Source organism: Perna viridis, chromosome 13 (assembly GCF_037379345.1).
Source record: "Perna viridis isolate PV_CMFRI_1.1 ecotype Kerala chromosome 13, ASM3737934v1, whole genome shotgun sequence".
Classification (NCBI taxonomy): Eukaryota; Metazoa; Mollusca; class Bivalvia; order Mytilida; family Mytilidae; genus Perna; species Perna viridis.
This window is the reverse complement of record NC_142457.1, coordinates 14,195,943-14,221,802: the sequence shown is the minus strand read 5'-3', so window position 1 is coordinate 14,221,802 and position 25,860 is coordinate 14,195,943. Positions and strand designations below refer to the sequence as shown.

At 31.5% G+C, this 25,860-nt stretch overlaps 1 protein-coding gene across 3 annotated transcripts; it reads left to right on the top strand.

Annotated features, from left to right (window-relative positions):
* The first annotated feature begins 435 nt into the window (after positions 1-435).
* Positions 436-25,515, top strand: LOC148599682 (neuropeptide S receptor-like). 3 transcript variants are annotated; one of them, XM_088559293.1, is made up of 8 exons: positions 10,942-11,066; positions 11,339-11,424; positions 19,185-19,305; positions 19,865-20,006; positions 21,381-21,721; positions 23,671-23,803; positions 24,690-24,779; positions 25,185-25,515. In XM_088559293.1, exons 3-8 carry the CDS (start codon positions 19,228-19,230, stop codon positions 25,394-25,396), a joined length of 996 nt encoding a protein of 331 aa, XP_088415419.1. In that variant the 5' UTR covers positions 10,942-11,066; positions 11,339-11,424; positions 19,185-19,227; the 3' UTR covers positions 25,397-25,515. The 3 variants fall into 3 exon arrangements, with proteins under 3 accessions (XP_088415421.1, XP_088415419.1, XP_088415420.1); XM_088559295.1 differs by lacking the exons at positions 10,942-11,066; positions 11,339-11,424 and adding an exon at positions 436-492; XM_088559294.1 differs by lacking the exon at positions 11,339-11,424 and having other exon boundaries at positions 10,978-11,223.
* The last annotated feature ends 345 nt before the right edge of the window (positions 25,516-25,860 follow it).

Sequence of the window (25,860 nt, the reverse complement as noted above, 5' to 3'; positions counted from 1 at the left end):
GGAAGGTCTATAAATCTAGCATTTCAATATTTGGGAACATGTTTTATATGTATTTTACTTATATATCAATTGTTAATATTTACATGTTTCTTCTCTTTATAAATCTATTATGTAACAGAAAACATTACTCATAAATAATTCACATCAAGCATGTATGCTATGTAGATAGCCTTAGTATATGCTACTATTTTATATTCTGAACGTAAGAGTGCACGGCATCTTCTTAAATCAGAAATGAAATACAAGTATCTTGATTTTTTAGAAATTTTATTTCTTCCAAAAAGTTGCAGAAACAATCTAATAAAGTTTCTGTTAGCGTTGTATCGTAAAATACTAATGTGCTCTTGAAATCTAGTTATTGGTATTGAATTGCTTTTAATTTTTACCAATAAAAACTATTTTCTCCCGGTATAAATATCTGTTATTCATTCTTCAGTATGCAACTGGAAAGAGGTGTTTAGGAATGACGACAATTTTCTAGATGTGATTACAGTAAGTGTTAACAATAACATTATTTCTTTACATTGTCTCACTGCCTAATTAAATGTCAAGTACACCTGCGGCTTTTCGCTTCTCTCTGTTCAACATTCTTTTTAATTAATTTATAGCGCCCTTTGCTTTACACATGGAAATTTTCAATGGTAAATATGTTTTAACCCTTTAATATTATCCTATCGATGCAATTTTTTAAATGAAACAAAATATATATATATATTTAATTACGAATTGTACTTTATCATCCAATTTTGGTTGATAAATAGAACCGCATTTAGACTTCAAGTATCTGTCTTTGTAAGAATCATGAAAATCATGAAAATATGATACACCCCAAAAAAGGCTACACATTTTTTTTAGTTTTTTAATTAAGTTGTTTTTGGTGGGTCTATATTATGAAATGTGTTATTACTCATTCCAATGGTGACCATTAACATTGAAAATCCGACAGATTGTATCGTATTGGAGTGTTATTTACAGAGATAACATCCTTAATTTGAAATCTACTGTACATTCTATATAACTTGTATCTTCTAAGAACATGGGTTATATAAAAAATCCAATGTTCCGTATAACAAATATCAATATAGCAATAGAAAGTCTACATAACAAATTGGATATGATGGTAAAGACCGGAAAGTTTAAAACCAGCGCAACAGGCATTTCAAAATAAAAAAAGTTAAACAAGATTTCATAGCGTGCTGAACCTCCTGTTTCCATAACGGTTCATTAAAAATTGTCTTGTTTAGAACTTAATACAAAAATACACTCGATGAAAGATAATATGTAGAACTGGAGTTGATATATAAAATCTGTAGTTTATTCACGATGCTTAATCTTATCATTTTCGTCTTAACTCTAAATGACATGATGATATTAATCCTATACGTAAACGCCGAGCATGGAAAGCAGAAAACATATAACTGCAAGCGAAGATCTTGAATTGTAGTATAACATGTCATTTGTGTATCCGAACATAACATAAAACATGTCCCATTGATCCATAAAATTCCATACTTTCAATCAAACTAACGGGAGGGACATGTATCTTTGAGTGGACGTTAATTCATTTATTTTACTTTAAATTAGATTGATACATAAATTAAAAAAAAATGATGAGGGCAATGATGCTTATTTTTGACATAAATCAAAAGTAATAGGATATATACTACAAGACGCTTCATTCAGATCCGTTTGCTTCGCACGCACGAGTAAAATAAAAAAAAAGGCAACCGTTACAACGAGACATGCAACAACAAAAACAAAACAAAGCAAAATAGAATCAAAAGGAATATACGTACTTTAATTCCGAATTTGTTGTCTACACATGAATTTCTGATGTTTTTAAAGACCATATTCTGTCGAAACGTTTTAAGCTACCGAACATTAGTTTGTAATCCTATTGAATTTAGTAAAAAAAACAATAAACTGTTTGCTTAAGCTTTTATGGTTCAAAGGATATTAGATATATTATATTCTGACAATATGTATCTGATATATCCAAAAGTGTCATTTTATACGATATAAAACCATTTTATTCCGCATAAACATTTCACTTAGGATTTAAGGAGACGTTTTAAAGAGTAATCAAGGGAACCAATGTTATAGCGGTAATCAAAAGAATGTAATCCTGGGACAAAGACCAGACATGCAAAAAAGACATACACAACAAAGAACATAAAGTAACTATAATCATACATACCAAGTAACAAAAGCAAATGAGCAACTTGGACTCCACTAAAAACTGGGAGCATGGACCAGGTGCACCGGTAGGGTTGTTCATAAAAAGTCAAGTCCGGGGTAGACAAACGAGGACAAGAAAACTAAGACCCGTTGAATAAATCAGTTTTCATTGTGCTGATGGATACACCATAACGATCCACGAGTTCATGATGACGATAATAAAACTTCTGTAGTAATGACTTCAATTTTGTAGCAACATAACCTTGTTCCAGAAGCCTATTTGTTAGAGTTCTAGCGAAATACAAAAAGTCAGAGTAGTTTCGGCAAGCTCTGGCAAAACGTATGAGTTGTGATATGTGTCATGTTAAAGGCATGTTTTTTTTTTTTTTAGAATAGTCCATTGACTTCTTTAATTCACGTACAGTTGGACGTGCTCTCAGGGACATTTGTTTTCTTTCGTAAAATTTGTGATGCACTTGTTATCTGTTAATAATACTAATTAATTCCTGATTATTTATGATTATTTATTTATATATACTTTCAACATCCGTTTAGAATCGTACTACCGTTAGGTTATTGAATGATGTACACAAATATATTTGAAACTGCATGTGGTATAATTATGGAATTTTATTCTACTTAAAGGTTACGTTGAAAACCAACACAAGCTTCTTTCAAGGCAGAAAGTCTCTTGTTTTCGTACATGCCACATACTTATTAAATAACAAGAAAACATTGTGCAGTCAAAGGATTTTTTCTTGGTTATATATTTACTTTTCTAAACAATATTATTTTTAGATTTTTGTCTTCCTATATATTTGATTCCAATGCTAGTGATGAGAGGTTTCTCCTGGAAACATTGCACAGCATTGCACGAAATTTGCAATACATATGATTGATATGTTTACATTTACTTGACTTCAATATGAACATTTTGCTTTTAGAAAACATGCTGTCGTTTTTATTTTATTTGAATACAACATGTTCCTATCACCTGATTACTAAACAAGATCATGAAATAAATTGATATGAATGAATCATAGGTTTTTGGCAAAATATAAAATTATAAGGAATGTAACTAATATCTGTTCTTTATACGAGATATTATATTCAGGTATAAGTTACATTTCTTAAATGGTATAAATTGGGTATTTTCTCTGTTTCTGTATATGCCCCGTTTACCATTCTATCGTTTCCCTTTTGGTATTTGTCCATTAATGCTTCAATAGCGTTGATGGCTCTTCTGATGACTTACTTAGGTTTTAAAATTAAAACGTACCAATCAAAGCCAGTGATTATTGATACCTGTTTTCATTTTAGGGACGTTAAAGTCGTGTCAAACCATGCAAATGTTTGATATTTCTGTTGTCTGTTGTTTGTTGTTTCGATGGCAAAATTCAGCTTGATTACATAATATCCACTCCATACTCCTCAGCTAATTATGTAATCAGTCTTAAAGAAATTAAATATTATTTTAGAAAAATTACAGCGCGTTTGTATTTGTTGTCTTTTAAAGCAATACGTTTTCTCTAGATATAAGCGTTAAACAATTATTTCTTAAAACTACCGCGGCAAATGCAGTGAAAGTGCAGGAATACTTGCCAATGCTATTTTACTTTAAAGTGCTAAAGGTTCATTAAATAATCTAACTTAATTCCATCCTTTCCTGTTATATCGTACAATCGTGCTCAGGGTTATTCGCCACAGTTTAGATTTAACTGTGAATATCATATTCAGGAATTGTTCGTAATGGACCTTTAAAGTACATTAAATTTATTCAATTTCACTTCTTTTCGCAATGGACAGATAAGCCAGGAAAATAATACTCACGAAAGTGACTTTTAATGCTATGAAATGCAAGTCTCTTACACCGCGAATCTGTCCACTTGACAGAATCAACAAAAATAATCGATTAGAGTGTGTTTTCCTGGGAATGTTGTATGGTAAGAGATATTTCTTGATTAAATGATGTTTTCCCGGTGTACAAATATTGGCACGAAATGTCTTGTTCCTTTTCGAAGCTCCAGTCGTAAATATGTATCCATCCTGCACTGTATAATATTTTTGATAACCTATTATCAATTATATGAATAGCATTAAGTTATCAAAATCTCTGAATAAAAGAACATTTAATCATTCGTATGTGAAATAAAATTTGTATGTCTTTTCTCTATCCATCTCGACTTCTTCCTGTCCAAAGAGTACTCAAGAGACCAAGCTTCTAGCGAAAATTTTTAAAAAAATGTATTCTAGATTTGGAAAACAGACACACACTACAAAGAACATTGAACATTAAAGTAATACATATTTAAGTAACTATAATAAAGGAGCAACTCCGAACACCACTAAAAAGCTGGGAGTTGACAATACGGAAGAAAAATTCTTCGCGTTGGTCGTATAGTTAGGTCAATAGTTCCGTCGGACTAGGTGTGATCTATAAAAATTTTCAAAACCAGGATTGTTTAACGATAATACGTCATCTACCTGTATATAGCGGAAACTAAAGAATCGGGCAAAACGATGTTTCTTCTTTTGGATCAGATGCGCTATTAAGTCAGCCTTATATAAGTGACGGAAAAGGTCAGCAAGTAGCGATGCACAATTTGTTTCCATTGGAATGACAACCATTCGTTAAAAAACGTACACTACAATGGACAAACATGTTGTCGATTTAAAAAAAGAATAACACTTATTTTAAAAAAGGTTCTTTTGAATGGACGGGGAAATTCTTCCAAAAGGAAAGATAGTGGACACGAACTCTCTTCTCTTGAATGTTAATATAATTAAAAGTCACTTATGCTTAGAATATAGACCCGCTGATTAGAAAACCATCCACATCATATTTATTTTGGTTTGTTAAACTGTCATTTAAACACCACTAGCAGATATTTCGACCGACATATATTAAACCATATTGAGTCTGTTCTTGATAAAAGAATATAAGTATTATAATAATTAGGACGACTCTGTTAATGTACATGTACAAGCTTCGGATAATTTTGTCTTTTTTTTTTCCATTTTATTTCACCAAACGAAGTGTGTATAATGTCGGATGTGTTTAAGTTGAGGTACATCATACCTATTACACGGAGCATTCTTTTCTGTCTTCTTCAAAACTCACACAGATCTGTATATATTTTCTATCAACCACATGTATTAGTACTTGAAAAAGAATGTAAAAATGACATACTTAAATTATTACAATTGATTTTTTGCATACAAATTAGATTGGCAAAATTAAAAAAAAAACATTATTTTAAATACACCTCCTGAAAGGTATAACGTTCCCAATCCCAGGCACACGAAGCACACGATATACGGAAGCCACTCGATACGCGTTGCACGAAGCAAGATAAACGAATGATCGTGTCCGCCGGAAGTATTCTTCTCAGTAATTGGTAACTTGCAAGACGAAACTAATAATAATTTATGATATACAGTGTACGTGTTCGTCGTATTTTGTTGTTTACTAACATCTTACATGTAATTTTACATTAATGTGTATTATGCTTTAATAAACACATTCGATATACACAATTTCTAAATGTCTATAAATGTTTTGATACAAAATCACGTTAATTGTCGTTAAAGATCGTATACGCGAAAAACATTGTCATAGGTCTGGAAGTATGCAAATGTTGAAAGTTTTTTTGTTGTTAAATTGAAGAAAAATTCTACAAGAAATTTAGTGTTTTTACCATACAATCATGTTGCTTTGCAATAAATAGAACTATTTGTATGTGTAAAAAATGTCCATATATTTTGTATAACAAAAATACAAAAATTTCATAAAGTATTGGTGAAAAGAACTCTTTTTTAAAAAACTTAGTTATTTCGACTAATGCGATACCATTTTATTGGTTAAAAAAAGAAAATACTGCATTGTTGATATGAAAGAGTAATCAAGGGAACCAAGGTTATAGCGGTAGTTAAAAGAATGTTATCCAGGGACAAAGACCAGACGTGAAAAATAGATATACATAACAAAGAACATAAAATAACTAAAACCATACATACAAAGTAAGAAAAGCAAATGAGCAACTCGGACTCCACTAAAACCTGGGAGCATGGACCAGGTGCACCGGTAGGGTAAGCGTCCTCTTCTTTTCTAGAAACACCCACCGAGTTGCTCATAAAAAGTAAAATCTGTGGTAGACAAACGAGGACAGGAAAACTATGACTCATTGAATAAATCAGTTTTCATGGTGCAGATGGATACACCATAACGATCCACGAGTTCATGATGACGACCAAAGAACTTCTGTAGTGATGACTTCAATCTTGTAGCAACATAACCCTGTTACAGAAGCCTATTTGTTAGAGTTCTAGTGAGATACAAAAAGTCAGAGTAGTTTCGGCAAGGGACTAATGGCAATGTTTTCGCAATGTACCATGTATAATAAAATGGACATTTCATTATACATGGTCCTCTACCAAGGACGATCATTGTGATTTATCGTCTATGTACTGGATTCCTGAACTGCACCAGAATCCATACAAACAACTTTTCATAGCTGGATCTGCAAAATGTACCACCAAACCTCTCCAAACTTTTAACGTCTATAGTCACAACTGTCAAAAAGGATCTGCAGTCCTACCACAACTTTCTCAATATGAAAAGAAAGTAACTTTTATGTGTAAAATGTCCATATTTGGTGTATATAGATCAGTGTGAACTCATTTTCCTTGTTCCAGGAGAATAAAAATACCCAAATTTCATAAATTATTGGTAAAAAGCACTCTATTTTGAAATTGAAGGGATGTTGCCACAGATGAAATGAAAGTTGACAATCCTGAATAAAAAGTCATCACGTTTGTCGTAAAGTTTGGCAAATAGTTTTCCTTTACCATCGATTTCTAAGTGTAGGTCATCACTAGAGAAGTTTTATGGTCATCATCATGAACTCGTGAATCGTTACGGTGTATCCATATGTGCCACGAAAACTGAGTTGTTTAACACGTCACAGTTTTCCTTTCCTCTTTCGTCTACACCGACTTGACTTTTTATAAGCAACTTGGCGGGTGTTACCAGAAAAGCAGAGGACGCCTATCCTACCAGTGCACCTGGTCTTTGCTCTCAGTGTGTAGTTGAGTCCGAGTTGATGATTTACTTTGTTATTTTGTATGTATTATTTTAGTCACTTTATGTTCTTTGTTGTGATTTTCTGTTTCCCTTGTTTGGTCTTTGTCCCTGGATAAAATGCTTTTGATTTCCAATAGAATCTTGATTCCCTTGATCAAGTGCATTTATTACAATTAGACAGGGGATAATTCATGAATGTCAAAAAGCCTCAAAACTGTTTTTTTTTTTATTTCTTGTTCCGAAACAGTAACCGATCGCGTGACCAGTCTTAGTTTTTTGCAGTTATTCAGTAAATATTAAAAAAATGTGCTTGAAACCTCCCCTTTTTCTTGATTTGAATAATAATCAGATCTTAATACAAAAATGATTATCGTTTTGTAAAAATGTATCATACGTAGATCGAAAACTTGTTTTGTACAGTGGGTTTTTCTACACCATGAATCCAATCTCTCTGTGGCAATGTATGGAGTGATAATTAAACGACTGCAAACAATTAAGCTTCCGATTGCGAAATTTTGGTTTATCATACTTCATTTAAACTATTATGAAAAGTATAAACTGCTTCATTGGCCTCTTGAAAGTGTGCTCGTTTGACGTCATCTCATTTTGTCGTTTATTTTATCTCCTAGACGATTAGTCGTCTGTCTTCTCTGTCTAGTAGGACAAGTATGTTAAAATCAATCTTTACTAATATGGCACGATCTTTATATACTTCTTTTTGCTTTCCGATATACTTCTAACTTTCTCCAGATTAGGTGACGAGACATTGGTATTACTCTAAGTGCTCTTAAATGTTAATGCTACTTTATAGATGATGTCATAATGATATCAAGATCAGCCGCTTTGTCCTTCTTTTTCATTAAGGATAGTCCTTTGCTAACATTTTGGGACGTATTTTCAACGTCATTTGTTTCTTTTCTAATTGGTTTTGTTCTTATATCTCTATGTAAATATGTTTAGCATTTATTGCACCATTACATTTGGCTGTTTCCAGACAATAATAAGGTTAACTATCGGCTATTTCTCATGGTTTAATGAATGGTGCTCACAATACATTTAGAACTGTTAGTGGGAATAAGTATGAAACACAATGTATTTTATTTTACTACATTTGAAAATCATTATTAGTTTAATACTGAGCCAAAGCAATTCTGTGTTAATATCAGCAGATGTACACTGTACATGATATGTATTAATAGCATAAACAACTCAGAATAAGGCTATTTTTCTTGGTGGCTCATTATTGCATTGTATTTAGTAAGTTACATACCTATTTATGTGGTTCGCCGTTTAAATATTGAGTTTTACATTCAATTGGTGATCGCCTTTACAATTCTTTGATGTATAGGGCAACAATTTCGCTGTACCTTTGTTTTATTTTATTTTGGGGCCTACATCCTGTGGTGTGAGGGTTTCCTCTTTATTTATTGAGGCCTTGAGCTGGCATCTTTTTTTCTCTCCGATGGGTTGTTACCTCTATGTCATATTCAACATTTCCTTTCTCGTTTTTAATCACTAACAACAGAAAAAAGAAAATGAATGACGATCTCCGTTTTTGCCTTTTTGTGGAATATTCAGTCGTGTTAAACCGTGCATATATTTGATATTTCTGTCGGGTTGTTGTTTCGATTGCATAACTCGGCTTGATACCTAATCTTTACTCAATATTCCTCAGATAGTTATGTTATAAGTATGTTTCGCTGTGTCCTAACGAATTAAAAGGTTATGTTGGAAAATTACAACGCTGCGGGATTACTTCTGTCTGTTATACAAATATGTTCCCCAGAGATAAGCGTGTAAACAGTATTACCGCGAGAGTGACTTTTAGCATTATTGAATGCTAATCATTTTTGAATCCGTGAATATGTCAACTTGTCAGATTCCGCAACAAAAACAGCTTTGTTATTTAATATGTTAACAGTGAATTCTGTGGTGTAATGTTTGTTCTTGATCAAATTATGTATGTAAAATGTACAAGTATTGTCAACAACTTTTGATGTACCTATTCCTTGAACAATTCAAATAGTTTCAGTGTTTTAGATATGTAACAACGCAACGATCTTTACCCCATTACGCAACGATGTTTAACCCATTCAACGATTAGCCGAAATCAATATGTTTTTTGAGAAATAAACCAAATTCATTTAAAGTTTTTAATTAATTGTTGAAAATATGGCGAACTGTTTAGCTTTATCTGTAAGTTACAACATAAATCTGGAATTCGACCACATCTCCCGATAAACTTAAATATATTGGCTTTCAGAATGTTTGTATACGCTGATATTTTGTGTTTAGATTAGTCACTCATACATAAGGCTCCAGATAAATAAAAGAATAAACAAGGAAATCTAGGGACAAAGACCAGTCATGGAAAACAGACAAACACAACAAAGGACATTACGTTACTTAAATAATACATACACAGTAACAAAAGTAAATGAGCAACTCGGGCTCCACTAAAACTGGAGCATGGACCAGGTGCACCGGTAGGGTAAGCGTCCTATAAAAACATAACAACGAGCAATGTATAAGTGCTGTGTAACTTAGGCAATATGTAAAAAAGACATCCATGCTTCTCCGCCGGAAGAGAGTTCATACAGATATTTACCACAACTCTTCTCCAATGAAATAATATATTTATTTTAAAAATAAATATAACTGCCTGTCCGTGTAGAAATCATTCAGCTCCTATGATATTGTCGGAATATGGAAAATGTAATTCCACTTATTTATTTTGTTTAATGTATTGTTTTGCTCGTTCTGATGTAGAAAACAGTATTTGTTCTATATCCAAAGTAAATGAATCATGATATGCATGTATGGTCTTAGTTCCCTACATATTAAATGAATTATTTAAAGATCAAAGAACAATTTCCTTTCATTTTGTAAATTTGGAAAGATTTCTATGTATTCCATTTCTTTCTTTCCACTGCAATTAATTGCAAATCACCATTTATATTTATTTAGAAAAACCTAAATATGTTAATTAGGATTGATAAACAATTCTTGGAACAAAATTTGGCATGTATTAACCACTGTCCGTGTCTTCCATGGACACATTCGTCACAAGGTTTTACAACATGATACTCAAGTAGTATGATCATTAACGATTACAAATAATGGCATAAGGACAAAATATTGAAATAAAATAAGTAAGTCACATAAAGTGCAAAAGAGTGAGTCAAATCAGTTTTATAACTATAACTGATAACTATGAATCAGAATTATAACATATTTCTCGTAAAAGAAAAGTATCACACTATGCAAATCAATTAAACAAACAAAATTACTTCAAGACCATGCAAAAATAAAGAAGAAAGCACAGCACCTGGGTCCAGTGCCACAAAACTTAGACAAAAGAACGTGTTTGCAAAAATTCTCAACTGTTGCGATCTCGTCAATTGCAATGGAGTTACCATGAAGTAAATGATATTCTTATACTCAAATATTTTCAAGTTTGTTGTGCTGGGGCTAGATTCCCCTTTTACTGGTAGTGTTTGTTGTTGAAATGTATATTTGATTTTTAATGTCCCTGGATATGATATATATTTTTTCATACTTTAAGTGTATAAATAAAACAGTAAAGATCTAACATTAAAACTGTTTGAGTTCGTTGAACCTATTTTCAGACACCAGTGTTGAGCGTATTTCTTCTTTATCTTCATCTAGTAAGGCTCGTCACAAAGTTTGACGTAAAAAACATGTTAGCATCTATAAAATCAGCGAGACCACACTAAACGTTGTTTTATCATGCAGCATTCCTCTGATGATATATTTGTGTTCTACAACTTCTAGTATATTTAAGGTTAAATAATTTGATGATTGATAATGAGTGATGAAGTAATTATACTTGGAATTATACTTTGGGAAAATAACGGATAAATGCCTCTTTAATCAATGGATATATGTCTTGCATTTTTATGAAAATAATTGGGAACGTTGTAACGTATGTAACTAAAAAGGTAATCTGAAAAAGCAGTCTGACATCTGCGCTTAAAATAAAATCGAAGTATGCGAAATATCCTTGTGATGTAGAAAAATACTTTTTAATATTTAGAAAGTATACACATATTCTAGATGTTTGAAATTTGAAATGGAATATTGGAACGATTGGAAACATAATACAAAGCATTAACTTCCTGTGGTTGAGCTAAACGAAAATCGTAAGTGCTATTATATAGTATGTATTTTTTTCCTGGTTCCTTTGATTACGCTAACATATGTCAGGAATGTTTCTAATTTTCATATATACAAGTTATACAAAATAACTTGGCTAGCAGCAGTTTGCATTTATAAACAGCAACGTGCTTTTAAAAAGTTTAAACTGGCCCAAACGTATTCCGTGAAACCTGTTCAAAAATAAGAAAAAATCATTATTATCAAATTTCTAATGAACGACTGTTCAAATATTAATAATTGAACCGTAATTAAATGCGTACAAATCGACGTTCATAACACCAAATTACCAAAACAAGTTATATAAAATAACCTGATTTGCTCGAAAAGAACCAACCAATTGAAAAGCTTGTTATAAGTCATAATTGAATTCGACGTGCTCCACTTTATTAAACATTTTAAAAGGGGAAACAAATTATTTGCTTTCAGTTATTTTTTATGTAATATTTGTAAAATATATCTTGATAATAAAGCAATAAATGCGCGTACTTTAACAATACAGACCAATATAAAGACTTCAATATGAAATTTATGTTCCAGCTATTTGATACGTCAAATAAAAAAATGTACTATTGTAATATTCATTTTGGGGTTTCGGTAGGTAAGAGCAATAAATTATGTTTACAAAATAAGCAGGGAATTACCGAGTACCTAAACCATATCACAATGACAGCAAGTAGCCAATAATATTTAGACAGATTATCATCTGCTTTTTTTCAAGGAAATATAATTTAATATCAGCAGTAGAAAAACGGCTAAAATAGCTATTGTCGGTGTTAAACATAATCATTAATCACATTGAAGAGTTTGCAAATTTATCTTATTTATATTCTGTCATTCCAACTGTTTTTTAGTTTAGCATTGCTTAATCAAACTCATTTAAATTCTCAAACAGATCTAAACGTTTTGATGAACAGTTCATTCTTTCTAGACTCGGTTTTCTTACTACAACTCTGATTAGTTATGAAACAGATAATCCCTGTTAAAAAGTGTCTTGCATAAAATTTTATCTAGCTGTATGTAAGACGTTTTTCAGATTAAACTAACTACAAATTATAATTACATAATGATGTACTGCCGACTAGAGGTTACTAGTTGAAACACATGTGCAGCACGTCGAAATTTGCAATCAATATAACTGTATTTTTTGTATTTGTACAGTATAAAAGATATTATTATAGTACTGAATGTAGTTTGTTATGTTGTAGATTTTATCTTAAGCCTCGACTGTCAATTTTCAATGACTTTACAGCTCCTTTGTATGGATAAAGTTACCAGATATCTAATCACTCATGGAGTAAACATATCCTGTTGTGAGGCATTAAAACATCCATAATGTTAACCCATATCCGCTAATTCAACAAAATGACAAACCAACGAGAAGTAATCAAATAATATGGTTGAGTAGTTTAGTACATGACCTATTAAATGTCGGTCCCTAAAAAAACAGGCAGAAGATGAAATATGGTGTAACAAAACCCATCATTTTGATATGTAATTTGACTATTTGCACCATCAGAATCGAGGAATTCAGAAAATATTTTCCATATCATGCTGGACCATTGAGTTGCAATTTCATTGAAATGCACTGAAAATGAACTTTTCAAGAGCAGATAATTCTGTCAGAAAACTCATTTTTTAAAGATTTTATTGACACATGTCTGGCTAAATCCAATGATGCAGAGATCAATTAATGACGCGCATGTTTCTGTTTTTTCCTATTTTGCCTGCTTTTTACAAGCACTTACACTTTAAATGAAAGGTGGGGTTGTGATCATACCAAATATAAATTCTGAAGACAATTAACCATATGGAGAAACATTCAACTACTTCGACTGCGATTACGGATTTACCATATTTCAATAGTTAAAATAAAAGAAAATGCAGGCAAAAAATATTTGAGTGTTTTTTTGGCGTAATCGTTAAGAATTTGGATGTTTTTAATATATAAAAGTGACATTTGAATAACAGGTTACATATCTGAATATCAAGGGAGCTTTCATGGAGGTGCAAATGTTAAAAGTTTTTTAGTTGAGTCCCGGTTGCTCATTTAATTTTGTTTCTTTGTACGTATAATTTTGGTGATATCATGTTCTTTGTTATATGTGTCTGTTTTTCGTGTCTCGTTTTCATCATTGTGATATATTATTATAGTTTCCCTTCAATCTTGGTTCCATTGAATGTTCTCAGAAATCAGAAATTCTTATATTTCGATACACTATCTAACATATCCCAAGGCGATATTTTTATATTGTTAAATCATGTCAATTTGCTGAATTTTGATAGGTACAATACGAGGGTATCACATGTCTCAGAGGGTGATAACATCGATTGATTATTTTTTTTTTACTTATGATGCCAAATCTACTACGAAAATGTACTCAAGCATTTCTAATTGTATTGGCAAATTAAAAAATGACTGGACTTGGAACTGGAAAAGAAAGTGTTCAAATGAGAATTGATATCATTGTTGTTAAAGTACCATACACTGCATTCTTGACTTTTCTGTTTTTGTGTTTGTTTTTGTTATTAAATATGCCTCGTAAAAACCTATGGTTCCAGTTCGATTAAATAAATATATACAGGAAAACTTAAAACAGAAAAACAAAACAAATATCTTATTGATATTTCTGTTTGTAAAGCGAAAAAAAGGTCCTTCACCGATACGTTGAATATCAGTCACGAAAAGGGGTGTGTTTTAAAGTTGACGTGACGTTTCAAATGAATGCAAACTTAAAACTTGAAAATAAAACAATTTAAATGAAGAAAATAAAACTAAAGACAAAACAAAATACAAACATACAAAATTTATTGTTAGGGCTAATTTTGGAGGAGAATGACAATTGAACATTTAGTTGATCTGATCAGAAAGGAAGAATATCTTTTGGCTAGATCCTTCAATCTCAGTTTCCGTTATATAGATGACGTATTGTCTTTAAACAATCCTAATTTCGGGGATTTGATACATCGCACCTACCCAAAAGAACGTGAGATAAAGGATACTACAGACACTGTGAAGTCAGCCTCATATCTTGACCTACACTTAGAAATCGATGGTAAAGGAAAACTATTGACCAAACTTTACGACAAACGTGATGACTTTTCATTCAGAATTGTCAACTTTCCCTTCATCTGTGGCAACATCCCTTCGGCCCCTGCGTATGGAGTGTTCATATCACAACTCATACGTTATGCCAGAGCTTGCCGAAACTACGCAGACTTTTTGTATCGCGCTAGAACTCTAACAAATAGGCTTCTTGAACAGGGTTATGTTGCTACAAGATTAAAGTTATTACTACAGAAGTTTTATGGTCGTCATCATGAACTCGTGGATCGTTATGGTGTACCATCAGCACCATGAAAACTAATTTATTCAACGGGTCATAGTTTTCCGTTCCTCGTATGTCTACCCCGGACTTGACTTTTTATGAGCAACTCGGCGGGTGTTTCTAGAAAAGCAGAGGACGCTTACCATACCGGTGCACCTGGTCCATGCTCCCAGTTGTTAGTGGAGTCCGAGTTACTCATTTACTTTTGTTACTTTGTATGTATGATTTCAGTAACTTTATGTTCTTTGTTGTGTATGTCTGTTTTCCATGCCTGGTCTTTGTCCCTGAATTACATTCTTTTGATTACCGCTATAACCTTGGTTCCCTTGATTACTCTTAGTATGATGAAATAAATAACATATTGCTTAGAGGGTGATATACAGTTTGAAACCTCTTGAAAATACATTGTCATCCTCGGTTACGCCTCTGGACGATTTTATCAGTGTTACACACTGCTCTCTGGACTGCATGCTTTTATATACTATCATTCATTTCATTTCAAAACAACAAATCCAATCGATAATTTCTATTTTTTAAAGTAAATCGTCAACTGTTACTAGAGATTGGTTTGTTATTTCAAATGTTTTGTTATTATATAATTGGTCAAGATATTGGTTAAATAGTACAACAAATAAATTGATCTTTAAACCTCGTCTCCCAACGAATTCAAAAACAGTTCACCAATTCCCCATGACTTCATACTAATACCCTTTCCAAATTCATCTCAATTCTATTCTACAACAAATAAATTGATCTTTAAACCTCGTCTCCCAACGAATTCAAAAACAGTTCACCAATTTCCCATGACTTCTTACTAACACCCTCTCCAAATTCATCTCAATTACATTCAACAACCTAGAATATGAAAAAAAAACGTTCTGCATAACCATGAACGATGTTCGATATTGGTTTCACTTCAAAAAAGGTAAAATCAATGCCTACATTTTTAGCGGATATTGTTAAACAACCTTGAATGGGAGGCATATCTATCTTCTGCATCCACTGACGATGTCCGATATTGCTTTCACTTCAAAATAGGTGAGATCAATGCCTGCAATTTTAAGCTGATGTTGTTAAAGAACCTAGAATGGACAATAAACGTCCTGCATATTCATGGACGGTGTCCGATATTGCTTACATTTCGATAATAGGTAAGATCAATTTAAATATCGTAAGCTGATACTGTTTGTGACAGTTAGTTTAAAACTAATTTTGTTATTTTTTTTATTTGAAACATATTAAGAGCAAAGCTTCATAATTTCTTTACGAAAAATCACAAATAAACTCGAACAGTTTAATAATTTTCGACATTGATCATAGATAATATTTATGTTTGTGCTTTTATCCATAACTAGATTACCTAAAATTATTCAACTTTTTTTTCAAACACGTTTGTGACAACCGAATGACATTAAATAGCCTAGCAACGTATAATACTGTTGGTTTCTTAAGGCAAATTTCAATTTTGAAGAATTCAAACCTGTGAAGTTGACATGAAAATTAAAGCACATAGAAATACTTTAGTGCAACATCACTGCAAATTACTCGAGGTCGCATTTTATCGCCTAGTGTAGATATCAAATAAGATAAATTAGACAGTATTATGTAATTTCACAGCTTTGACATTGTTTTTTCTTTGGATAAGATCAGATTTAGTGACTCGTTTTTCAGTATATGCTAGAGATTTTGCGTTGTAAATTAAAGCTGAATGTGCGTTAACGGATAAAAAAAACACGTGATGTTTCATAATGCATTACTCTATCTTAAATGTTATTATCTATTTGTTTATATTTATATATTTATTCATTTATTTTTTTTATTTTCTTGTGTCGTATGAAATAATAGATTTAAATATTGAAGAATATTAAAGTATATTATGTTATTAATAAATATGTGATGCAAATCCCAAGACCAGTATCTTGTGCTTTCAATGATCTTCTTGAATATGCAGTGCTTCTATAGGGTCAACTTCCCAGTTTCTAAGTCAAAATTAGAATGTCAGAAAAAAAAAATTAAACAAGATAAGAAAATGATTTTATTCATTAGTACATGCTATTTAATGTTGACATATAGTAATTTTTTCAAAGTATCGTATTGCACATCGCCTGCAATATAATGCTTTTAAAATAATACAGTAGTTAATTGTGTCTTCTCTCCGCAGAAGTATCGTATGTTTGTAATAAAATAATATTTCCTGAAAAAAAAGAAACCGGACTTACGGCTGAATTAGTTTCATTAAATGAAAACTATCACGAATGCAAATTCACTTATAACACGTGTTGATGATATTCTTGTCACGTCATTTTAATTTTAAGTGTTACCGTTGATGGTCATTTTTCTCGACATATATAATTTACCGTATCTAGTGGACATAGGTCATCAATATACAAATTATATTTATGAAACATTAATTGTATTTATTAATATCCGGTTGAAAAAAATTCTTAGGGAATTAATGGGTTGTGTAGCAACATATAAACAGTTCTGAGTGAAAGGTGTAATGTGAAAGTACTTTTATTCGTTGGTACCAGTTTTCGTGTCCATGGGAAAATTATCAGTTCCTGGATTCTTGAATTCATGGATTTGACAACAAATGGAAAGTTTTGTACTAGTTGGGAACTAAATTCCGTGGTTTATGAAACAAAAAAGACCACGAAAATTGGTACCCCACGAACACTTCAACGGTATATTGTGTTGCTGTTAACAGCTATGTAATGTGAAATATTGATTTACCGAATAGAAGTAATAGATAAGGGGTTGTACCTCTGAGAAATAGAAGAACCGTCACCCTTATTACTATATTTCCCCTATTTTAATATTATTTTTTTTTTATTTTAAACTAGAGTAATCCTTATATCTAGAAGATGAATTTTCCTATTTTTTCTCAAAAATGATCTTAAATAAATATACCTTAGAATTTTCATGCAAACAGAAAAAAAACATGGGTCACCGAACTTGAATTTGAGATATTTTAGCCTTATTAAAGCCAATATTTTACAACATTTTGTATGAATTTTGTATTTGATTGCCAACGTTTGTTTCTAACACTAATTGGTGATCAAAGTTCTTATAATTTCATTAAAATTAACATTATATTGTATTCAATACCAGAACTTTGGGATCACCAGATTATTTTGCTAGCAATATCTAACAAACTAGAATTTCCTATACATTTCAATAGAACATTTTCCCGCCAATTATCCCCTTTTGAGAGATTTTTCCTGCCATTTATCTCCCCTTGAAATAGACTTTAAAGATAATGTTCTTGATTTTACAATTTTAAATGTCATGTCAAATAATCATTTGTAACAATTCAATAATACTATTTTTATATAATTTCAAAATACATATGTCTGTATTATTTTGCAAGATGAAAAGAATGCACCATGCAGTAGGTATGATCTTCCTTCAATTGCAATTTGTTACATTAAACTTCCCTCTTTTGAATGTTTCTTTTGATTTTGCCAGGAGTTTTTGTTTATCAGTTTGATAACTTTGTTATTACTTCTTATTTGAAAAACAATGTGTATGAATATATCGGAAGACACTTTACTTGAATATTATTGCACTCATGATACTCAGTGCTCGACCTATTTTACCAAATAGCACTGTCTAAATCAAAGTTGGTGTAAGATTGTTTACAACATGAAGCGGCGTATTATGTGTCCGAATTGTTGCAGGTTTATGACTAAATCAGCTTATTGAATTGAGTTAGCAATGATATCATAATACGGAAATGTAAAAAACAAAACTGGGGAGAAATAAGTGTCAATTGCACAACACGATGTAGCCGTATAAATGTAGATAAGGGGAGAAATATGATATTTGACAAATCCCGGGGAACTGGTTTATAATATTTAATACAAAACATAGTATATACATATTTGAAACACTTGTGAAGTTGTTTAAATCATTTTATTAGGGATATTTCGGAACCTATTTAATAAATCAGAAAATGAAATCGGTTTAGAAATTTTTAATTCAACATCTGTAAAAGTAAAAGATGTATAGTATTTCAGTTACATATATATGTTCCTTCAAAAATGAACCAGAGATACTTATTTTCTTGAGATTCGGATATATTCAAACTCCATCTGCATAAATTACTTCATAAACATTTATAAAAAAACTGTTTATAACATTGATATATGTATTTCTCCTTCCAAAGCGATGTTACGTCCTATGTGTTTCAAGGAGTAACCTCTCTTCAATACCATCAGCTGTAAAATATATACTGAAAAAAACTCGATCCATGATTACTTGAATAAAATGAAGTTTTAGCAGTTGTATTATTAATGATATGATATTTGATAATTCGCTGTTGAATATAATTTATATTATATTTTTACACACAAGAAAGGGATGGATCGTACTTCATACACTTTGTCTCTTTACATCTGTGTTTTTACATATTTCAGACAAGGGGGGCCAACTGCATCTATCCGCGATTGTTAGGAGGCCATGTTCAGCAACAGAAGCTCTGAATATGACAACAACTCGACTAATTGTTCTGTCCAAGGAGTCTTCATTAACTATCCCGTAAGTTCAACAAATATGTTTATTGATCGTTTCTTGTTATCTTACAAATAACTAATTTCAGTTCGGTTGGGGTCGATTTTCAAAAGATTAAATATTGGACATGTTAACGGTTGTTTTTCTAAGCAAAAAGGTAAAATTATTTCCAATCAGATTAACAAACGTAAATCAAGAAACCAGAAAAAAAAACATAGGAAATTGGCATTCGTGTTTTGACATATATATGTTTGTGCATATTCAATATGTACTGCGACTAGGAAGTTTTTTTTTGTCCTGCACAAATATATATAAAACTTTTTCAACGACTTGTTGTCAAAAAGACAAACGGCTTATTTGAATTAATAAAAAAAAATTAGAACATTAGAACAGTTACTTAATGGCGGATTAAATAAAACACTATGAAAACATAAGAAGGATTTATCTAAGATTCATCCATTCTGGAAATTTCTACACCGCGTTTGTCATTTGCATGTCAGGTGAAATGTAAAGACATCGACAGCATGAACGATAAAATTATTTTACATGTGACCTGTTTCATTCCACTTGAATCAAATTGTTGTAGGATTCCTGGGAAGCTTCCAAATGGATTCGGTGCACTGAATTTATTATAACTTTTATACTCAACACGACATTGATTTGGTTATTACAGTCTAAGGGGAAACAGAGCAACTTGGTGTACTTTGTGTTTCATTTGGCAATATCAGGTAAATAAACACCAGACGATATATTGCAAAAACCTAAAACAATATACAAACAAAAAACGAGCAGACCAGCAAACGTTCAGCAATGACAAAATTGCAAATGTACATACATCCAAAATTTCTTTAAAATGTCAATTGAATTCAGAAATAATATATAAAACTTTGAATCTATAATTGATGTAAGATATTGGTCTCCTTTCATAACATCAGATCATCATGTTTCTTTGACAATTTGTATTTTTTTAATTGCTATAAAGACACTTGTTCTAACCAACAAGGTTGCATGCATCTTAACATTTTTTCCGATACTTATATGTAGGGTAGAATACTATTAAGAAAGAAACAGCTGATTATTTGCTAGTGAGACAAATTGCTCTATTGCTTTACTAGTTCTTCCGAATAACGTTTTTTTTTTTCTTTTTTTTTTTTTTTTTTTGCTAATTGAATCTGTCTGATCATCTTCGTTTATCCCTTACACCAGTTTAATGATAACATTTTTATTTTTTTTTTTTTTTTTGCTAGACGAGTATCGATAAAAAATATTGTCAAACTATAGTGTAAAGACACATATCATTTATATTAGTCTCTAGACGAATTTAAAAAGTGTAAACTAAAATACGTACAAAACGGCGGCAACGAAATGATGTCCAATGATCCTCTATTAGAACAATGATGTCCAAGGATCCTCTATTAGAACAATGATGTCCAAGGATCCTCTATTAGAACAATTTAACTGTTTCTTAAAAAGGAGAAGAGTAAAATTAACAAATTTTATATATAAGAAATTGGTAATAATTTCGTTTATGCAAACAATGTTATTTCATATCATAAAACACAATGTTGACAATTCACCCTTTACCCTATTTAGAATGTAAATTTAGGAATTGTAGACATGCATCATATAAGAAATAATACAAAATTTGATTTACACCGCATATTTTATGATAATAAATATTACTTTTAAAGCTGTTGTATATAAAGTAATCTTTAAAATATATTATGTATTGGAGTCGTCCAATTTTAAACTACGAAATTTCGATTAATGTCATTTTTTATTTTTAAATTGCCATAGGTTCGGCCACTGATCAACGATTATCGATCTGTAAGCTATCAGTCGGTAAAATGTCATCAATCGACCAAACAGGGGCAAAAATTAAGGAAATGATTCCTATCGCAAATGTATTTCTGTAATTGCTGTTTCGTTTATAATTTGCTTCGTTTATAATATTTGGATCGAACCTAATTTGGCAGAGCTTGCGGTAGTTTTTACTGGCATTTTCTATGGTGTGCAACATAAATAACGCGTGTATTTAAATATTAAATAAATAGAAAAAAAAAACGGAGAGGATTATATTTATAAATGTACTTATTTTACAGATGTCGCCGTTGCCATCTTTCACATACTTCCTTTGACTATACAACATTTTGTTAACGATTGGGTTCTTGGAATCGTTATTTGTAAATTGAAGTTCTACACCAGTAATATATCACTGTATGCTTCGACATATCTAATAGTTACCATTTCAACTGACAGACTTCTCAGTGTAAAATATCCTTTGGGTATATTTCGTAAATCACATACATATCGCAGAATTTTGGTCTTGATTCCATGGATACTTTCTTGTGCTCTCAGCGTCCCGACATTGTTATGGACGACATTTATGGAGGGTTTTTGCGGACGAGGAATATGTTCTCCAGATATAAGAGGTGTTAGAGAGGTAAGAATTTGTTTGAATGAGTTACATGCAAGCTACATGTAATGTATACGGAAACGTGTAGGGATAAACGAACATCAGAAAGGTATGACGTCATAACAACGCAGTTTAAAGGAAACATTATAGTAAGCGTCCATACGTCAATACGTAGAACTAAAGATGACTAAATAAGATTTTTTTTATCTTTGTTTTTTTTGTTTTTGTTTTGTTTTGTTTTGTTTTGTTTTTTTTTCTTTCATGCAAAAAAAACGTAATCAATGTAGCCGTAGGTGTTGTTTGAATGTTTATTTCTGCTTTTTTGCCTCCAAAAGCATTTACAAGAACGCATTCTTTTGAAAAAAAGTAAGATGAACCTTCTTTACATCATACAACTCCTTTCAAATGACTTTATCAATGAAGGAAGTAAATATGTGCTTAATTGTGATTTACTGGTTTTTATATGATCGATTTAAAGTTTGCATTCCATTATCTTGTTTTAATACCATCGATATGTGATATGTTAAAGCTGCATTAGCTGTCATTTTCGTAATGTATTGTTTCTGCTGAAATATGCCTTAACTTTGAATGTACTTTTCCTGTATAATTTTATTTGAAATCCACAAATAAAGTGCATTAAATATATAAATAGGTGTCTATACATTTATTGTCTTGCAAGACAAAAAATCGACCTAGATAAATTCATATGCATTTGACTTCTGGTGACCTTAATCCACGCATGTGCTGTAGGGGTCACTTCTTTAATAATAAACCTGATTCCAAAGCGAAAGTGGTTATTTAACTGCAAGGAAGGCCGACGGAGTCAAGTCGTAAAAGAAAAAATTTCGAGTATAACGCAAGGATCATTTTGAAATTAACGTGCTATGATATATTGTGGCACAATATGGTCATTAGGTATTTGAAAACTAATCAAGAAATAGATTAAATGAAATAAAAACAAGACACGTGCTTATATGTGTATCCGTTATTGTTATTTTTTAAAGTATTTTAACCCAGGTTAATGTCCTTCCGGTAATCTTCGGAAGTAATGGCAAAAAATAATTATATCATTGCTATCGATCTTCTCTGATTAAAAAACATAGTTTTCACAATATTCTGTGGTATTATCGACATTTATTACTTCAATTGCATTACTATAAACTTATTTCATTGAATCAGCACAATTCAGTAGAATCAAAAGTGAACAATTTTGGCAGCTAACTTTACGTATTTGACCAAACGGGAAACAAAATTGTGATCTGCGTTTCCATGGAAGAGCGTCGTTGAGGTCAAAGGGTAAAAAGCAAAAAGGAAGGGCAATATCGGAATATCATGTCATTATCTTCTAATCAGAAAAGACGAGAGCATTATAAATGGATACGACTTACACGTATTGTCTCATTCTAGATACACAGGCAAGATTTTTCATTTGACTAAACGAGCGTACCATCAAATAATATGCATTTATTCTCTAACCTTTGAGCAGCATCGTATACATAGACAAAAACAGTGTATTGACCTGAGATTAAAACTATACGAATGCGGCTTAGGATCGTTCCGATTTCGCACATCGCTTTTATTGCCAGTCAATATACTGTTATTGACTCTATACTGAAATCCTAATAATTTCAAATCAAGTTTCTACTCAACCAGTGGCCCTCGATAGCGACGCAACGATTACAGGTTGTTCATGCAATGGTAGAAAAGTGGGTGGAGCCAAAGTATCAAACTGACTGTGTATCACCAATAAATATACTGCCAATGTGTTTCAGTTGTTCAAATAGAACTATCGCAGTATAAATTAGTTATATGAATTGAAAAGGTTTATCTTAAAACGATCGGGAATAAATTGAGTAACGAATAACGATGTCATAGACCACACACTACCTTCAGTGTACCAAAATGGTGAACAAATCACATGAAACTTTGTTATTCAACTTTGAAGGGCTAATGTTCTTTTATATCATTTTTTTCAGATTGCAGTTTTTATGAACGCCTCATTTCTTCTATTCATCCCTTCATCTTTACTGATAACATGCTATACCATGATAGCCATATGTCTTTTTAAAGAGACTAAAGCTACGAATATGGTTGTTTATAATAATGTAGGTAAGGTTAAGAAATAAAATATTTGTCAGATGATATCAAATCACAATGATAATACAATTAGAAAGGAAAAGAAGAAAAAAATACCTCAAAAATACCTCCAAAAAATTATAAAGAGCATCCGATAGTCGATAACTAAGAGTGTGGACGTGAATACTCCTAATCAGCAAAGTCACCATTTTAAGTATTCATAACTTCCCTCCTTTTAGACAAAGATGTTTTCAAAACTCTTGTGATTAAATAGTACTGGTACTTGACTTTGTCATCACCTTTTTGTGTGTTTGTCCAGAATCTAAATGGATATAAAAAGAGCCAATTGATGGTTGGTATATAATGATATTCACTGATACGTATCTTATTGCTTCAATTATGTGGATGGAATTTCGCTGCTCTGTTTTAGGATAACAAGGATTGTAAAGGGTTGTGAAATATTCTAAGATCTTTCATGGAAGAATAATATATGAAGAAAACAATTACGGGTCAGTGTGCTCGCTTTTGAGTAATAAGCATTTAAAATGTTGTCGTGAAAAGGATTTATCTTGATTTTTAATATGTTGTGTTTTATTAAAAACACCGACGAAATATCATGGATACCATTACAACTTCTGACATAACATTTTAAGACTTGTTTAATAAAACAATGAAAAAAGTTGGGCGACATAAAATATAAATGCTTTTAAATGCATGAAAACGGAAAGGTCTGACTAAAATACAGAACATGAGCCTCTTAAAATAAATATAATGCATCTCTTTTATTAGTAACAATTCACCATTAAAGTGAATACTGTTATTTCACTCTCTACAATGTATCTAATTAACACTTGATTTTGACTGTTAATACATAATTTCTTTTCACTTTGTCATACGAAATACAAATATTGTCTTCCAGCGAACGACCTAAAGACTCAAAACCACCATTCTGCACTAAGATCCAGAGCAAAACGCAAAAATGCAGTAATGACGTTTGTTGTCAGTTTAAGTAAGTACATTTCAAATATGAACAATCATGTAGATTGTATTATCATTTTTCAAAATTTACCAATTTGCTTGTGCCACTTTATGTATTACGTTGGAAAAACTAAGTGGTTGAAGGGTTTTTAGTTTTCGCAAAAATACTGTTTGACATATACATATACCAGGCAAAGGTATATCATATCATATTGCAGCTAATATAAAGTTAACGAAGGTATTTTTTTTAAATATGTTGTATGCTTGTCAGATTAAACATAATTTTTTAGAAAGAAACATTTTTTCCACAGCAGTAAATTTAAGATAATTCATGCAGCTTTTGAATTGAATACATTATACATATATCGTAGTGAACCTTAATTTCAATTGAATGCTTGATAGTTTATTATGGTAGAGACAATTGAACTTCTTTCAGCTTTTATTGGGTGTTGGCTTCCGTCCATCTTGGCCGTCATACTAAATCTGTATGGGCGATTTGGTTATGGAGGTTGGTTTGACATTCTTACTGCATTGGCGCCATTAAATAGTTTATTGAACCCTATAATATTCGTTGCATTCAACGGCAGAACTATACGAACACATACTACAAAACGATTCAACCCTTCTGGAAGTTCTGGACGAACATAATCAACCATTTTATGGTATTTGTTGTGCAGGCAGACAGTATAACTGGGTATATGTTCAGTTTCTGCTACATCGGAAATATCATCGATGTGTTTGCTAAACCTGTTTGTATCGGTGTAATTTGAAACTGAATCATAAATAACTTATGAATTAAAGTTGTGTTCAACTTTATCCTTTTAGTTTTGTTATCATAATCCGGCTACAGACACTTTCTTCTTCTTTTTTTAACTCCGACAGTGAGAAACCCAGTTCTAACAATAGATCGCGCAAAACCCTGACACTAAGTTAAACATTTAAAATTTCGATACGCGTATGTGTAATTTCAACGCCCTCACAGGATGCGATACACGCTTTGAGGAAATGATATGATTCCTCTAAACACGATATAAATACGACAAATAGGTGTTTGGGATATAAAAAATAAAAAATAAATATGCAGTCTTCGTAAGAATCAGGCAAATTCTGTA